Below are 17869 nucleotides of genomic sequence, written 5' to 3'. Positions count from 1 at the left end.
GTTAAAGGCTCAGAGTATTCACATAGAATTTCTAGATAACAAACATTGGAAGGGAATGAAATGCTAATGCACCGAGTGTGAACGGCTCATCCGCTCTTATAAGTCCTTTGTAGCTGGTCGTCTATGACCATCTATATGATATGGCATATAACACCTGGTCGTCTATGACCATCTATATAATATGGCATATAACACCTGGTCGTCTATGACCATCTATATGATATGGCATATAACACCTGGTCGTCTATGACCATCTATATAATATGGCATATAACACCTGGTCGTCTATGACCATCTATATAATATGGCATATAACACCTGGTCGTCTATGACCATCTATATGATATGGCATATAACCCATCTATATGATATGGCATATAACCCATCTATATAATATGGCATATAACCCATCTATATAATATGGCATATAACACCTGGTCGTCTATGACCATCTATATAATATGGCATATAACACCTGGTCGTCTATGACCATCTATATGATATGGCATATAACCCATCTATATGATATGGCATATAACCCATCTATATAATATAGCATATAACCCATCTATATAATATGGCATATAACACCTGGTCGTCTATGACCATCTATATGATATGGCATATAACCCATCTATATGATATGGCATATAACCCATCTATATGATATGGCATATAACCCATCTATATGATATGGCATATAACCCATCTATATAATATGGCATATAACACCAGACGACAACTCGAATTCATGTTTATTTTCAAATTTATGATTGTCAAGAGGTGGAAAACTTGGACGAGATATTATAATATCTTCTGAAAATTCAATGCGATCATCCACATTTCCACTAATATAGAGGGTCTGTTCTACATGTTACTATAGATCATCTACATCTGTCTATTACATATGGTCTGCTCTACATGTCACTATAGATCAACTGTATCTGTCTATTATATAGGGTCTCCTCTACATGTCACTATAGATAATCTGTATCTGTCTATTATATAGGGTCTGTTCTACATATCACTATAGATCATCTGTATCTGTCTATTATATAGGGTCTGTTGTACATGTCACTATAGATCATCTGTATCTGTCTATTATATTGGGTCTGTTCTACATATCACTATAGATCATCTGTATCTGTCTATTATATAGGGTCTGTTGTACATGTCACTATAGATCATCTGTATCTGTCTATTATATAGGGTCAGCTCTACATGTCACTATAGATCATCTGTATCTGTCTATTATTTAGGGTCTGTTCTACATGTCACTATAGATCATCTGTATCTGTCTATTATATAGGGTCTGTTCTACATATCACTATAGATCATCTGTATCTGTCTATTATATAGGGTCTGTTGTACATGTCACTATAGATCATCTGTATCTGTCTATTATATTGGGTCTGTTGTACATGTCGCTATAGATCATCTGTATCTGTCTATTATATAGGGTCTGCTCTACATGTCACTATAAGAATCATCAGGTGCCAGCTGAGGAAACAGAGGAGGTCGATACGGATGCACCCCGACGTCTCAGACAGGTCGTCAGAGAACCTGACAAGTTCATTCAGCCTGAGCTCAAGTTGTTCGTTGAGAAATTTAAAGTAAGGTTTTTAAAGACCATGTTTTGTTTGGTGAACCTGTAAATAGGTTTCTGTACACCAACATCTAACAGATGAGTTTTGCATAAAATATTTAGTCCCTCAGTCTTTTAAACTATACTATGGTTGCATTATAACTTTCATACGTAACAATTACCAAACTAATCATTTCAATAATGATGATAAGAGAAGATATTTGTTTCAAATATCTTCCTTTCATGACATGAAAAACCACGTGCAAAACACGCTTTTACTATTTATCCATTAGTTAATCTTAGACGGACTAACACTAATCTCAGAACATATTCAATGCATAGAGTTACTGTAGAAAATAATAATAAGTGATGTCATCTATCAATGGCTATGAGTTATGAATAGATGACGTCTCTTATTAGTATTTCCTTGTATCTCTGAGTATTTAGTGCAGAGTTACCTTAGAAAATACTAATATGAGATATCATCTATTCATAGCTAAATTAGTAACCCAGTAAGTTAAGTCATGCTCAGTTACAACTAGACTAATAAATTCACGAAAAGATTTCTTGTTGAAGTTACCTTCTCTTTCTCCGTTATATGTAGTGCTCTTGTAAAATGGTTTGTTTTATCTACAGCTTTTTACTGTAACCGGTGTAGGATTAGGGTTGCATTTATCTAATCTGTAAACGTTAACTAAGTGCCATTTGAAATGTGTTCTCCTGCTCCTTGTTTTTACTCAGTTGAAAACACCTGCAATATATTGACTCTCAGTTTGTATGTTTATTGGAGCATTGGAGAAGTGCATTGCAAACTGACATTAAAAGTAGTTGAAATGGTAAATAGAAATACATTTGTCTGAGCAAATCCCTCAAAAATAGAGTGGGATGTCAGCTTAGCTTACAACAAGCAGAAGCTGTGAGTGTTTTTAAGAGCCATTATTACAAAATACCATGACTCGGTGATTGTGGTTGGACACATCTGGGTCCAGTGGCAAAGGAATCTTGATGACTGGAGATACGGCCAGTTACAGAGAGCAATTTATGGTTGGGTGTCACTCCTGTCACCATCAGTGGCCTTGCACAGGAATTGCACAGCGCGCTAGACCACTAGGCCACGGTCACCCTCGGAAATAGATCTGCTGACATGTTACGGAATGAACAGGTTCATAACAGTGTTTTCTTGTAAGTCCCATTTTGTAGAAGCATTCTGTGAGAAAAGCTTCTCGAAACAAACCAACCAAGGCATCACTGAAAAAACCAAAGAAACACGCTATCAATAAAAAGAAGGTCGGAACAGGACAAAAGGGCAATGAATCAATTCTCATTCAGGCGAAGGAAAATTCAGAGTTGGTGGAGAGCCTAGAGGCTACTACAGCATCGACAATAAAATCTCCTGTGAGTTTTTATGATGCATGTGTCTCATATTGTTATATTGTTTGCTGAGAAGATAAAAATGTTGTCATTTGATGGATGGAAGTCATTATGTCTAGTTATGAAATAGACTAATCTAAAAAAGTCGGTGTGATTTAAGACCTCTGTGCGATTATCAGTCCGATTCCACCTATCTCCTGCTATGCCTAGCTTTTCTCGTTAACTCTCTTCTGGTCTCACCTTTGGATTACTTAGGCCAATCAAACCCCTGGGATCCCTTTTGGCTTGTGTCATGTGATGTTCAGTTTAGACTACCGTAATCCCCAGGCTTTTGCACATGATAGACAAGTTTATAACATTTTGTTATGCACTAACAGGTTTGTGGAAGTGTTGATGTCATATTTACAAGAATTACTAACATGAATGTAGGTACAATAGTTATGTTTGTAGAGGAGGCAATATTGTAGCCTAAATGTCTGACTCGCTATCATTTTTACAAACACTAGTCAAACGTTTATCTGTAGCTGAGAGGAGTAATTTATTAATAGTGTAATATCAATTACTGCTACTTCATAAACTATGTGCTTGTGTGCTGAACCTAGGGATGAGCACAGAACTTAGGGATGCACTCAGAACCTAGGGATGAGCACAGAACTTAGGGATGCACACATAACTTAGGGATGAGCACAGAACCTAGGGATGAGCACAGAACCTAGGGATGCACACATAACTTAGGGATTACTACAGAACTTAGGGATTACTACAGAAGCTAGGGATGAACACATAACCTAGGGATTACTACAGAACCTAGGGATTACTACAGAAGCTAGGGATGAACACATAACCTAAGGATTACTACAGAACCTAGGGATTACTACAGAAGCTAGGGATTACTACAGAACCTAGGGATTACTACAGAACCTAGGGATTACTACAGAAGCTAGGGATGAACACAACCTAGGGATTACTACAGAACCTAGGGATTACTGCAGAAGCTAGGGATTACTACAGAACCTAGGGATTACTACAGAACCTAGGGATTACTACAGAAGCTAGGGATGAACACATAACCTAGGGATTACTACAGAACCTAGGGATTACTACAGAAGCTAGGGATTACTACAGAAGCTAGGGATTACTACAGAACCTAGGGATTACTACAGAACCTAGGGATTACTACAGAAGCTAGGGATGAACACATAACCTAGGGATTACTACAGAACCTAGGGATTACTACAGAAGCTAGGGATGAGCACAGAACTTAGGGATTACTACAGAAGCTAGGGATGAGCGCAGAACCTAGGGATTATTACAGAAGCTAGGGATGAGCACAGAACTTAGGGATTACTACAGAAGCTAGGGATTACTACAGAAGCTAGGGATGCACACAGAACTTAGGGATTACTACAGAAGCTAGGGATGCACACAGAACTTAGGGATTACTACAGAAGCTAGGGATGAGCACAGAACTTAGGGATTGCTATAGAAGCTAGGGATGAGCACAGAACTTAGGGATTACTACAGAAGCTAGGGATGCACACAAAACTTAGGGATTACTACAGAAGCTAGGGATGCACACAGAACTTAGGGATTAATACAGAACCTAGGGATGAGCACAGAACTTAGCGATGAATACAGAAACTAGGGATGAACACAGAACCTTCGGATGTACACGGAACCTTGGGATGAACACAGACCTACGGATGACCACAGACTTAAGGATGAATAAAGAACTTGGGAATGTGTACAAGTATCATGAGGGTAGAAACCAATGAGTGACAACCACTGTGGTTCTGTCAGTGCTTGGCTATTATCAATTCTTGATCTTTTATATAGACAGATGCTGACACTCAGCCGGAAGGGCACCTCTCTTCCCCTCTTGGTCTACCTCCACATTCACCTATTAAACTTGGCAGGAAGTCAAAAGTACTTGAGAAAGGCTTATGCAAGCCATGCAATACAGGCTGCAATGGAGCCAATGCTGTCAAGTATGATATAAATTCTGTCAATACTTTGCTAAGGATCGTTTGGAAAAGCTTCCCTTTTTATCTCTTGGTGACGTCTTCTAAAATTTTAAAAATTCTTTTTACTTTGTAATATTGTGAGTCACTAATTTTCAATTTGGTCTATTGGACAGTTTCAAAAAGGCCGCACCATTTTTCTGTAGGCAATCATTTTACTTTACAGCTGCTAAGACTGAAGATCGAGTAAATTTGAACATTATTAATTCTGAACACACATACAAGTTTCATCTCTTTTAATGGGTCGACATTAAGATTTGGTTGCAAGAAGCTTTCCTATAAAAGACATTATAATAGCAAAATATTTTACTCAAAAGTAATTAAGCGTTGTGGATGTTGCAGATAAAATGGTGCTTGCTTCAAAATGTGTTTCATGAAACTACATTTGCATCTAGGAACAGAACTATACGTATATAACATGCACAATTGATTCGACTACTTTCCCGTTGCAATGGTCGCGTCATATGGGAACCATGCAGAAAATGTGATCTATTTAGTGTATAGCATTTGTTCCTTTGCATCATTTAATATGTTATGTCTGATAGTCGTGCTATGAGCATACAGGTATTAATATAGTCTGATGGTCCTCGTGTGATATAGATGTGACGGGTGTCTCTGCTGGTATCACCTCAGCTGCTTGGAACCACCAGAGAAAAAGTCACCAAAGCCCCGAGGCTATCAGTGGTATTGTGATGATTGTGACAAAGCATTGGAACAAGGGAAGGAAGGGAAGGAAGGAAACGCTACCCCTTCTGATGGGGATTTTTCAGAATCCTTGACAATGGAAATAGTGCAGGGCAATGATGAAAAGACTGTGGTTTCATTTGATGGCGATGTCACTACTATTTGACAGTTCAGATAAAAACGCGAGAATATCTCGTCTGTCCTCCAGCTCTTCGCCGCTGGTTTAAGATCTGATGCGATGATTAGTCATATGTACGTACGTCTGCTCAGCAAGATGTACTCAGTTCCTTCTCTGCTCAACAGGCGCTTTATTCAATACATTTTTGATGTCTATAGTGTCCATATGTTTTAAGATATATAAACAAATTTTAAAAACAGCTTTTTGTTTTAGCAATTCTTCTTAGTAATAAGAGTATTTTTTGTCGTATTGGCAGCATCTGAAATATTGTAGATGACTAAGCAAGCCAAAGGTATGCGAAATGTCAACACAGAAAGCCAATGGCTGCAGGTAATTTTAGATTTGTAGGGAACTCTCACCATGGCCTTAATTTTGTCATTGATGATAGACAATAATATTTATATTTAGTCCAAACTCGATCTGTTTCTATACATACAGCAATCGAGTGTTTTTTGCCACATATCTGAGTTGGCAGGGTAGTGTGAACCATAGGGTTATCAGTGTTTGACATGGCAGAAGTTATCTACTTTGCAAAGTGGATTTCAATTTGTTTGGACAAGTTAACTATTCATGCCATAACAGGAAGCTATGTAACTACCTTTTTCTGTAAAGGGGTTTTCTCTAAAAGAATTGTATTTAAGTAAATGAAAATGTCACGACTTGTATATCAGTAATTAAAAAAATTGTTCATTACACAAGTATGTGCGTGAAATTGTTTAGTAACGGGTTAGATTGTGCAGTGAGTACTTGCGGTTCTTGAGTAAGGTTGTCATAACTAGGCAGGTAGCAGAGCACTGGTCAAAGGCTGTCATAACTAGGCAGGTAGCAGAGCACTGGCCCAAGGTTGTCATAACTAGGCAGGTAGCAGAGCACTGGCCCAACTTATCTACTGCCATTACTAGGTAGGTATCCAAGCATTGGTCCAAGGCTGTCATAACTAGGTAGGTAGCTTAGCACTGGCCTAAGGCTGTCATTAGGCTGGTTCGGTTCAAGCATGACTAATTTGTCAAACTTTGGATACTTTTCAGCAAAATCAAAAATCAAGGTTACTTAGGTGAGTAGCATGCTTTATTATAAAACAAATACAGATGGTTACAGTATATACCAGACATTAGGCTATCACTATCACTAATCGGAAATGAGGTGAATAAATAAAGACATTTCCAGAAAATGAAAGAGTTGTTTACTGAACGTAGTAAAATGTCATGGAGATGAAGCAGGAAGTGGTGACTTGAACTTGGGTAACACACATCCCTTCTACTGCAATCTTTACTATGACAATTTAATTATTGGATGCATATTGGAAAAGTCTAGTAAAAAGTATAGCAAGCATTACTATAGAACTACCCAATTCTCACCATATCATGTTACCCTGTCAAACACCTCTTAGGATAATGTCTGCAGGAACCTCTACGCATTACATGACTATATCACCTACATGTATTTTACAAAGGGCATATTGAATTCAAATAAATAATTGTGGTAAATTAAATAAAATTCAAATAAATTAACTTCATATGGTTTGATATAGCGAGCAAACCTCAGCAGCATATCTTGGCTCAAATAAAGAATACAGCAAGACAACAGTAAAGTCAAATTTAGGAAGACGCTAGCTGTCTTTTACACCCTCTTTTCTTGTTTCATCAAATAGACGTTATGAGCTGCTCCGATGACAAGCTTTGGTAAGCCACCCTGTCGGTCATTGTCTATGGAATAGACGCCCTGTTCTAAGTCAACAACCTGGGCCACAGTCTAAAAAACAAAATACTTCCAGACATTAGCCCTGTTTAAGCTCAAATTGTTTGTCAACATTTGTTGCTTTCCTAATAGCTTAAGAAATAACTGAAGAAACATGATTGCAGTAAAGTAAGTTTTATAGAGTGTGTATTTTTGTTATGAATAGATAAACAAATAGTGTCAATGCAGACCTGCCAACACAAGAGTGGGGCAATGTCTCACGCTCAATTCGTGAGAGTTGGCAGGTATGTGTCAGTGTAAAGATCATCTATTTTTGATCATTATCAAGAATTTCGATCGGTATTTTATTAGAAACTAATCTCACGTCAGCAGCCATTTTTATTTCTCAGTCAGAAATGTTCTCAATATTTTGGTGAATTCTCAAGAACTCCAATCAACTTGAAACTTTAAATTATACTAAAAGTTTATTACCCGCCAAAATTTGAAATTTCTACGTAAGCTAGTGAAGTGTAAAAACATCAAAGCGAGACTACATAGTTGAGTTTACTCGGGCGTAGGATCAGCTGGACAAACAGACAAACAATTACCCGAAGTTTCAGGCCGAGGCCTCAAAGCGTTAAAAAGAATCGACATTCAGGCAGAATCACTGAGTTGGATGAAGCAGCAATGAAATTTTTGTGAACCCTGAAAAGAAACCAATTCTTGTGTTGCCAAAGTTTCGTGAACTAAGGCTAAGCCTTAGTCTTGTGAACTAAGGCTATGCCTTAGTTTCGTAAACTGATAGCTTAATATTTATTAGTTTGAACTCAGGGAGAGATTGTGGTAACTCCTGTGTCCGGTACTGAGGAAGTGCAGACACTGATAACATAGCCAAACATACAACACAAGTTTACCCGCACTTGTTTAAAATAGTTCACACTATGATTGAGCAGAAATTCCATGTGCAAACTGCGGCCTGGTGATTTCGATAGTGCGATCAAAGTAGAAAGATATTGCAAGTGATTAACGTTTACTAGCGTTTTACTAAGATTTAAACTTTACAAAAAAATGAAAACTGTATTCAGAATAAAAGTAAAAACTTTGATAAAAAGTTATTTTCACTAACTTTAACAAATCCGTAACTTTACATATATTGGCAGCAAGTAGCATATATTGAAAAGGGGTTTAAAAAGTTGTTAAAATCTATACGCTGTCAATAAATTTTTTTTAGTTTACCTCAAAAAAGGTTAACTTAATTACAATTTGAAATAAACTGCCAATAGCCAAAATATTTAGAAGATTTAAAATAGTACATACTTGGATAAAATTGCTGTTTTGCAAGCAGCTTTAGCTGAAGTCTTGTGCAAAATGATAGTTTTAGATCCTAGATCTAGCATAAAAATCCAAAAAAGTTAATGAATGGGACCTTCTCTGAAAAGACTGTATGCAGCACCAAAACTGATTTCGCCAAAAATTATTATTTTTCTTCACAAACCCTTTGTTTTTCTGAAAGATTTGAAACAAATTTTTTTTAAATTCAATAAATTAAGAACATCTGGCCCACAGGATAAAAAAACATTTGAATGAGCCACCCTTAGGGAACATACATTGAGGGTTCCTCGGTCTATAATCCTGGCCATGTTTTGTTCATTCCCTCCACAGATAATGTAGTCTTTACCAAGCCACTGACAGCAGTACAACTGCAATAGAGAAGGTACACATTGCCCCTTGTGAAACTTTGTGACCTCATGACCTTGTGACCTCTTGGACAAATGTTTATCAAATGTAACAAATTCATAATTGTTCCATAACTTCATTGATAGACATTACAGTTTCTGTATAAAAAGCATAAGTTGAACAGTTAAAGTATGTATCAATAACAAATGAAGTACCATTTTGGTAGGCAGGAAGAATTATAAAAATCTCTGCACTATTTAACATATTGAGCCATGAGGTGGCTCAATATGTTAAATAGTGCAGAGATTTTCATGAAAAAGTTCAAATGAAAAGATGATGGCAACTAACACCCAATGACACACTTGGATAAGTGGCAATTCTAATGGCAAACATGGACAAATGGCAATGACACATGGACACATGACAATAATATTAATAGATATGTGGCAATGACACAAATAGACGTGGGGCGACTCCAATGGCACATGTGAACACATGACAATGACACGGGTGAACATGTGGCAATTTCAATGATACATAAACATTTGGAAATGACACACATTGACACGTGACAACTCCAATGACACATGAGCATGTTGCAACTTTAACGATACACATGGACATGTGGCAATAATACCAATAGACATGTAGCAATGACACAAATAGACACGCGGCAACTCCAATGACACATGTGAACATGTGGCAATGACACACGTGAACATGTGGCAATGATACACGTGAACACACGGCGATGACACACGTGGACACGCGGCGATGACACACATGAATATGTGGCAATTTTAATGACAACATAGCTACCGACATAGCAGATGTCAGCTGTTACGCTACCACAGATACAACATGGAATGAAACCGGTACACTGAAATATCTCATAATAGAATAAAAGTTGTTCAGTTTATTTCCATTCACAACCATGTAAATTATTTGAGCTACTGGAATATTGGCACCCAAAATAAATATTGACAAAACAATGAAATTCCAGTCTATAACGAAATGGTACTGATTTAGCAGGAGACAGCTAGTTAAAGACGGCATATACTTTACAAAATGGCGCTTTCAACTATCTTTATGGTTTCTAAAGATAAAATTTAATGCCTTCACTTGAGTGAAACCTTAGCTGTTTACAGTATTTTAGTGGAAACCATCCAGACGGGTGCTACAAAAAGACCGCTGGGCTCACTACAATTAGCCATGCAAGAGAGAACAGAGCTTAGCCTACCACAGAGCCAAAGATATAAAGAAGCACATATCTAGCCTAGTGTTTAGAGTAGCGATGCTTGTGTTTGACAGTTGTCTATGCTATACTATACTTGTTCTCAAATATATGTAACATATGATTACTACCACTTCTTACCGTTGCAAGTACTTCTAGAGTTGGTGAAAATAAGTGAAGAGCCTAAATTTCCAACCGGGCCGAGTCATAGATTGGCCGGAATATATATGTACAGTCGGTTCCTTTACAGTATTACCCATCAGCAATAAGATAAAAATTTGCTTACGCATACTGGTCCAAAATGTCAAGGGTGACAATACTTATATAGAGGTATGAGAACAAGGCAGAGCATGTGCTCTGCTATGATGTATGGCTCTTACTATGCCATACCATGCACTTGTGCAGAGCATCCTGCGGTACATCCTTTATCTTTGAACCTGAGGCTATGTCCCAGATTTGAAGAACGTTGTTCTTCCTCCAGGAGCCAGTGATGACATGGTTGTGAACTCCATCAATATCCAAGGCATCACCGCAGATGTGAGGACCATAGATTCGTCTCACGGCATGCGGTGTCCGGTCGTCCCAAAACTAAAATTTTAAGCAAAATTAGACTGAGGTAATTTAAATAGTTTCTCAATGACAAGCGGACAGATAACATGTAGCAGTCCCAGTCTGGCCCCAGCTATCTCAATCGCCTTTGAGAGATGAAAAAGAGAAAGCTATTCAATGCATAACAGCAGTAACAGATCCAACATCTTAGAAACTTGGGCTAGAAATATCAGAGTCTTGTTGATATTGTAGTAAATGTGCGTAAAATTTACGAAAAAGACTTTCCACCATTAAAGGGAAAAGACAACTCCTCATTAAATGTTGGCAGCTCTGAGAAAGGCCAAAGAAAGGATAGAAGCAAAGGATAAAACTACACTAGCGAGTCAATCCGAGCTTATTTATTCAACTAAAGAAATCAAATTAGGATGTATTCAAACGGCTAACAAAGACTAAGATGCTTGTTGGAATAAATGCAAGCTAAAAAATCATATGGCACCCGCTACCTTGGACTTACGAGCAGAAAATCCTTTAAACTTCAAGAAAGAATATTGGTTGTTCCTTTGTTTTATTATTAACTTTTTTCCCATATTAATTTTATGTACTACGAAAATGCAGCAAATTTTTTATATCATGTATTTACATGAAAATAGCATTTGTTTTTTGAAAAGTAACTTCCGTTTTGACCTACAAATTTCAACTACTTGTAACCACCAATCATCTGTTGTGTTTGCTTCTGCTCGCTTTTATAAAGTTGTTTTTGCATTTGAGGAGCAGTCAAGACTTGGCTAGTGTGGTGAGGCATACTATGATATCACAATAAATTTATTTAAGTACAACAGATCTTCTTTTGTAACTTAAGACAGCTTGGCTAAAAGGTGTGCTAGTATATATATAGTCTGCTATCGACTGTTATATAGAGTCTGATTATCGGCTCTTGTTGGAGTTGCGCTGGTATATACACAGTCTGCTATCGGCTGTTATAGAGTCTGATTATCGGCTCTTGTTTGGGTTGCACTGGTATATACACAGTCTGCTATCGGCTGTAATATAGTCGTGATTTATCGGCTCTTGTTGGAGTTGTGCTGGTATATATACAGTCTGCTATCGGCTGTAATATAGTCGTGATTTATCGGCTCTTGTTGGAGTTGCACTGGTATATACACAGTCTGCTATCGGCTGTTATAGAGTCTGATTATCGGTTCTTGTTGGAGTTGTGTTGGTATATATATATAGTCTGCTATCGGCTGTAATATAGTGTCTGATTATCGAATCTTGTTGGAGTTGTGCTGGTACACATATATAGTCTGCTATCGGCTGTTATAGAGTCTGATTTATCGGCTCTTGTTAGAGTTGCACTGGTATATATAGTCTGCTATCGGCTGTGGTATATCGAGTCTGATTTATCGGCTCTTGTTGGGGTTGTGTTAGTGTACCCACAGTCCGCTATTGGCTGTGTGATAGCGAGTCGGTATTAACGGCTTTTACGCTGGCAGAAAGAAGAGTTTACAAACAATGCTGAAATCTACTGACATACAAACTAGGAAATATATTTTCCGAGTACATAAATTTATGAAAAGCAGATACATGTATATGAGTAAAGCGCATGGCTCAGACTGATAGACTGATCAATGCATGATGAGGGCATGACGACTCCTACTGACAGGGCTCAACAATCGAATATGCGCAGCGGGCACATCTGAATAAATAACTGACAGTGGCAACAAGGAACAAATATTGGAAGCAAATAATACATAATAACATTATTAGCTTTCAAATATTTGATTTGTGCGTTGGCCGCACATCAACAGAACTAAACGGAAGCTTTCATTTAAAAATTAGAACGGTAAACATTGCGTATATTAAATAAAAATGAATTTTCTGTGCAAAACCTTTTTATCACCCGCGCAACGCCGAGCATTCACCTAGCTATTATCGTAACAAATACATGTGTTATAAATACACGTGTTATAAATACACGTGTTATAAATACATGTGTTATAAATACACGTGTTATAAATACACGTGTTATAAATACATGTGTTATAAATACATGTGTTATAAATACACGTGTTATAAATACACGTGTTATAAATACACGTGTTATAAATACATGTGTTATAAATACACGTGTTATAAATACACGTGTTATAAATACACGTGTTATAAATACACGTGTTACAAATACACGTGTTATAAATACATGTGTTATAAATACATGTGTTATAAATACATGTGTTATAAATACATGTGTTATACATACATGTGTTATAAATACACGTGTTATAAATACATGTGTTATAAATACATGTGTTATAAATACTTCTAATAAATCTTTTTCGATTCACCTCAAGAAAGCGTGAAGACTGCTAACTTAATTAAAATTTGAAATAAATTGCCGATAGGCTGCCTCCTCTTACAATAACTTTTGTAAAACACCGACAGCTTTCAGGTTTTCTCATCAGAAACTCTCCTTGGTCTCTCACTACAGGGTGTTCCTAAACCAACCTACAGGTTTTCCAAAGGAAGCAACTCGAATACAGGAAAGCATTCTATTCATCAAAATAACTTTTCCAAATATAAAGAGACTGCATCGGCCACAGTAAATGAAATCAAAGCCTTTGTTCTGCAGCTACACTAGCATAATAGAAATCAGCGTATATCACTAAAGGCTGCTTCCCCTGGGTGCCTGCTTGGCTACAAACACGCTTAAATCATAAATTGTTGAAAGGCTATTTAATCACAAAGCCTGCCAGGAAGGGGCGCCAACAAACAGACTCTTATTGATTTGGAACAAAGCCATAAAATTATCCAGTTTACTATAACATTCTAATCAACTAGTTATTAGCTTGACAAGCAAACAAGCGCTAAGAGTTAGTTTGGCCAAATATTTGAAGAGGTCAGAATTAATAACTGTTCTCTCTTCTCTGGCAGCAATGGAGAACAACTTAGAAATACTTTCAAAATATTTACATCTATTTTAAATGAACTCTCGTGAAAATTAATTAAAATTTGTGCTGATGCATGACCTGCCAAGATCTGATTTTCATCAACAGTAACCGAGATATTTTGTATTAACAGAAATTCATATATTTCGGGCTGCTTTCTGTACTGGCAGCGCATAGATTTGAGGGGATATTAGCCACCAGGTCTCTGCTGCCAAATATAAAATTATCCTTAGAACTATGCGGACTAGAGGCAGTGGGAGGTAGTGGAGTGTTGCATTTTAATTATTGCACTTCCCATACTAACACAGTGAGTCTGGTTAACACAGCAAGTATATCTAACACAGTGAGTATAGTATAGCCAATGATATACAGCCCCCCAAGGATAGCGGAAGGCTCTCATATGGGCGGGTTTAATGATGGAGCTCTGTTGGGATGAACCCGAACAAACAAATATGCTGAATAAAGCCCCTTGTAAATTTAGAAATATTATGAACTATAGTGGTTATTTTACTTATCTGTTGAATTCATTTTGTTGTCAAATAAATATAGTATCCCAATATTGTCACCATTATGATCAGTCAGTGGTCATTCGCAAGCATTCGTGATATTAATAGTCACAATCGTAAAATAGCCCAAATTCGGTTTTGTATTTAGATTTTGAGTATGAAAACTACACTGCTCAGCTTTGCCTGCTGTCCCATCTTATTGGCTAGGTAAAACAATGTGACAACGATGAAAGACTTTGTCATTTTATATTAGGGGTGGCAAAATATTAATCAAAAACTAGAAAAAAAATGCCGTTGTTCAGGTAATTTCGGGTGAATTATATTCAACTTTAGGCATATGCTACGACTTTTACCAATTTTAAAATTACTAAAAGTAATTTGAAATGTTTTATTTTCCATGGATCCATTATTTTGATTAGGTATCACCCCTACATTGTAGAAATTAAAGGTTTGCTATTGTGAACCGCGGGGACTACTGACTGAATGAGCTAATGAAACGATAACAGCGAGTCGTGTTTTCCAAAACCTAACAAGGCAACGCTACAGCCCCGCAAGAATTGTGTTTGCTCCGAAACCCAGGCTAGCGTAATCCCAACAGAACTCCATCATTAAACCCCGCTCATATGATAGCCGTCGGCAATCCTTAGGGGCTGTATATCATTGGTATAGCTAACACAGCGAGCATAGCTAACACAGCGAGTATGGTTAACCCTGCGAGTATAGCTAACACATCGAGCATAGCTAACACAGCGAGTATAGCTAACACAGCGAGTATAGCTAAAATAGCGAGTATAGCTAACACAGCGAGTATAACTAACACAGCGAGTATAACTAACACAGCGAGTATAACTAACACAGCGAGTATAGCTACTGGTGTACCTGAATTGTGTCATCCCAGCCTCCTGAGATAAGCATATGAGTATCATTGGGGTGGTATTGGACAGCAAACACTCTTAATCTGTGCCCATTCATAACGTCTCTGCTGTCACTACAAGAAACTACGGTGAGTTATACAATAAGATGTAGACATCTATAAAGAACATTTAAAATATAAATGAATGTTATATCATAAAGATAATGGCCGAAACTGTTGTTGTCGACAGGCTACTAGTAGAATTCATGGACTATTAGTCGAAATTGAATACTATTGAAAAGACTTGTATCATAAAACTTTCATTTTGTTACAATTCGTAAAAAGTACACAAATAGCCATAACATCAAAATTATGCCATCTCAGAAGATTTCACTATATATGACCTATAAAACAAATAAGCACACTTGTCGGTAAAGTTGTGGTAGCTTTGAACAAACCAAATTTTGCATAGCAACTTGAATCTTGAATCAAAGGAACACACAGAAACATAGTGACTAGTAACATAGTGCACTAGTTCTCATCTATGTTTGTTTAGTTTCTGCATTACTAAATATGGAATTGTACATGCGTAGGTTTCATTGTGTGAAGTTTTGGAATGCTGTAGGACATATTGTTACACCCATATGTCACAGAATTTCATAAAAATAGGTTTCATGCATATCAAAATTGTGTGTGAAGTATTTTGATGGTTCAGTAACTATAACATAACACATATTTAGCTGTTAGAGCTGGTACAAAATGAGACAGCTAAACTAACACCAAGTTAACTATAACCTTAGCTAACAGGTAAAAACAGGTAAAAACAGGTAAAAAAATTGAAAGATTAATATAGTAATAATTCTCATTACGGAGCCTTTGGGTCAAATACATGACAAAAAATAATTTAGTTTTGCGAAACATCTTTGTGGAAACACCTATACCGTATACTAATATCTACCTTGGCTCGAGAGTGACAACCTTCTTCTTGGTGACTGTGTCATAAACATTAATAGCTGGGTCAGCACCACCTATAGCCATCCGCTCTCCAGTCAAAGTCAAACTGGAACACAGGCACTGTCGAGAGCTCTGCTTAGATTCTATAATTGTATTGAGACACTGTCCACTGGGGTAGTGCCAGAATTTTATGAATCCAGAAGCATCTGCAATAACAAATTGAACTATAGATATTTCTGAAAAGCAGTCGTAATGACTAAATCTAGTTTCAGTCTTATTGTAAGTGACTTACATGTCGCCACCAATATGTTACTTTTGTCCTCAGAATCAACTGCTCTGTGAGGCACGAACTGTATGCTGGTGCATGGCAGCCTCATTTTAAGGACATCACTATCATGCAGACTATAAACGAGAGTCCCATCGGCTTGAAATATCTGCACAAACACCATCATCGTGTCGTTTGTTATTGCATGCAAACAAAATTCCAAATGTTCTACCTTAAACAGCACCGATCTGAAACCTATTTAAACGTCTTCATATGCTATTTATCCCAATGTGATAGCAACGCTTTGTATAAAAAGCCTTACCTTTATATTGCCAGTTGATAGTCCAACAGCGAATAAAGACCCATCTGATGAAAACTTTGTACACATCACCTCTGCACCACAATCTCTACAAATAACAAAGAATGCCGTCAAAATGTAGTTGTTTGATAATGTTTTATAAACTTTGACACAAAATGTATTTTTACTACAATATTTATTTGTCTCACACTGTTGTAAGCCATTTTATATGCCCTTCTGTGTGTGGTGGCCGTAATCGCGCTCCGTCGGAAACGGATGAGGTCATGCTGTTACTTCTAGTTCTTGTCACGGGTTTCGTATTACTTGATTGTGCTGCTTGCAATCCATCTGTTATCCCAACAGTTCTTCCATTAGACATATAGTCTAATGCAAACATTGTGTAAATTTGAAAGACGGTTGAAAATCTTAGATTTGTGCCCCAAATTAAATATTGACACATGAAATCAACTAACAGCTCGTAACGCGATAAGAAACCATAGCGTCCTTCTGTCACAGCAACAGAGTCAAAGGTTAAATTTGCAAGACACTCCACTTAAATTTATTGCAGACCGGAGTAAAAAAATTAAAGTGTTGACATTCTCTAAGATTTAAGGCATAAATGTGCTTCCGGTGTAAAAACAATAATTATTAACAAAATGTAATTTTGTATCAAACATACTGAAATTTTTATTAGTTAATGCATAACAATTATTAATTTTTAAATACTTTAATTGCGTATACAAATAAAATTTACATGTATTTCAAAATCTTTGTATAAATGTAACTTATTGTATGTTTGTGTCAAGTACCTGTCGTTTTTTGTCATTACTCACTACAGAAAATTTTAAATTAATTAATATTTGATAACAAAAATACGTGTATAAATTTTTTTAAATTTCAAACATCATTTATCTAAAATGTTGTAAAACGAGTTTCATAAGTTTTTGTATAATCATATTTTGGTATGTCAAAAAATACAAATACAGCTCGCTGTTGTGGTGTAGTATTCAAACTTGTCTCTCTCTCAAACTTGTCACTACAGGTTCACAGATCTCGCCCTCGGTGTCGAATT

At 36.8% G+C, this 17869-nt stretch overlaps 2 protein-coding genes across 2 annotated transcripts in view; one reads left to right on the top strand and one right to left on the bottom strand.

The window, feature by feature from the left end:
• LOC137387148 (PHD finger protein 14-like) overlaps window positions 1-6258 on the top strand; it is a 28588-nt gene extending 22330 nt beyond the window's left edge. Inside the window, exons 16-19 of the mRNA XM_068073464.1 lie at window positions 1460-1613; window positions 2786-2980; window positions 4793-4944; window positions 5578-6258. Of these exons, the coding sequence (XP_067929565.1) occupies window positions 1460-1613; window positions 2786-2980; window positions 4793-4944; window positions 5578-5827 (751 nt within the window). The 3' untranslated portion in view covers window positions 5828-6258. The remainder of the gene's footprint in view (window positions 1-1459; window positions 1614-2785; window positions 2981-4792; window positions 4945-5577) is intronic.
• Window positions 6259-6895: 637 nt separating this feature from the next.
• Window positions 6896-17265, bottom strand: LOC137387464 (WD repeat-containing protein 5B-like). The gene is made up of 8 exons (XM_068073893.1): window positions 17007-17265; window positions 16822-16906; window positions 16527-16668; window positions 16239-16440; window positions 15307-15415; window positions 10818-11015; window positions 9124-9216; window positions 6896-7591 (listed from the first exon to the last, which is right to left on the bottom strand). Exons 1-8 carry the CDS (start codon window positions 17255-17257, stop codon window positions 7460-7462), a joined length of 1212 nt encoding a protein of 403 aa, XP_067929994.1. The 5' UTR covers window positions 17258-17265; the 3' UTR covers window positions 6896-7459.
• Between the last annotated feature and the right edge of the window lie 604 nt (window positions 17266-17869).

Source organism: Watersipora subatra, chromosome 2 (assembly GCF_963576615.1).
Source record: "Watersipora subatra chromosome 2, tzWatSuba1.1, whole genome shotgun sequence".
Classification (NCBI taxonomy): Eukaryota; Metazoa; Bryozoa; class Gymnolaemata; order Cheilostomatida; family Watersiporidae; genus Watersipora; species Watersipora subatra.
Note: the sequence above shows the minus strand (reverse complement) of the source record. Positions and strands in the feature narration are given on the sequence as shown.

What these genes read in the sequence shown, in the direction of transcription:
- LOC137387464 (XM_068073893.1), bottom strand. Translation starts at nt 17,257, where the DNA reads ATGTGTCAATATTTAATTTGGGGCACAAATCTAAGATTTTCAACCGTC. An exon ending in ATGCTCTGCACAAGTGCATG is followed by an intron (nt 9,217 to 10,817) that starts GTATGGCATAGT and finishes TCTCTATTGCAG; the next exon opens with TTGTACTGCTGTCAGTGGCT. An exon ending in TAGACCGAGGAACCCTCAAT is followed by an intron (nt 7,592 to 9,123) that starts GTATGTTCCCTA and finishes TTTGTTTTTTAG; the next exon opens with ACTGTGGCCCAGGTTGTTGA.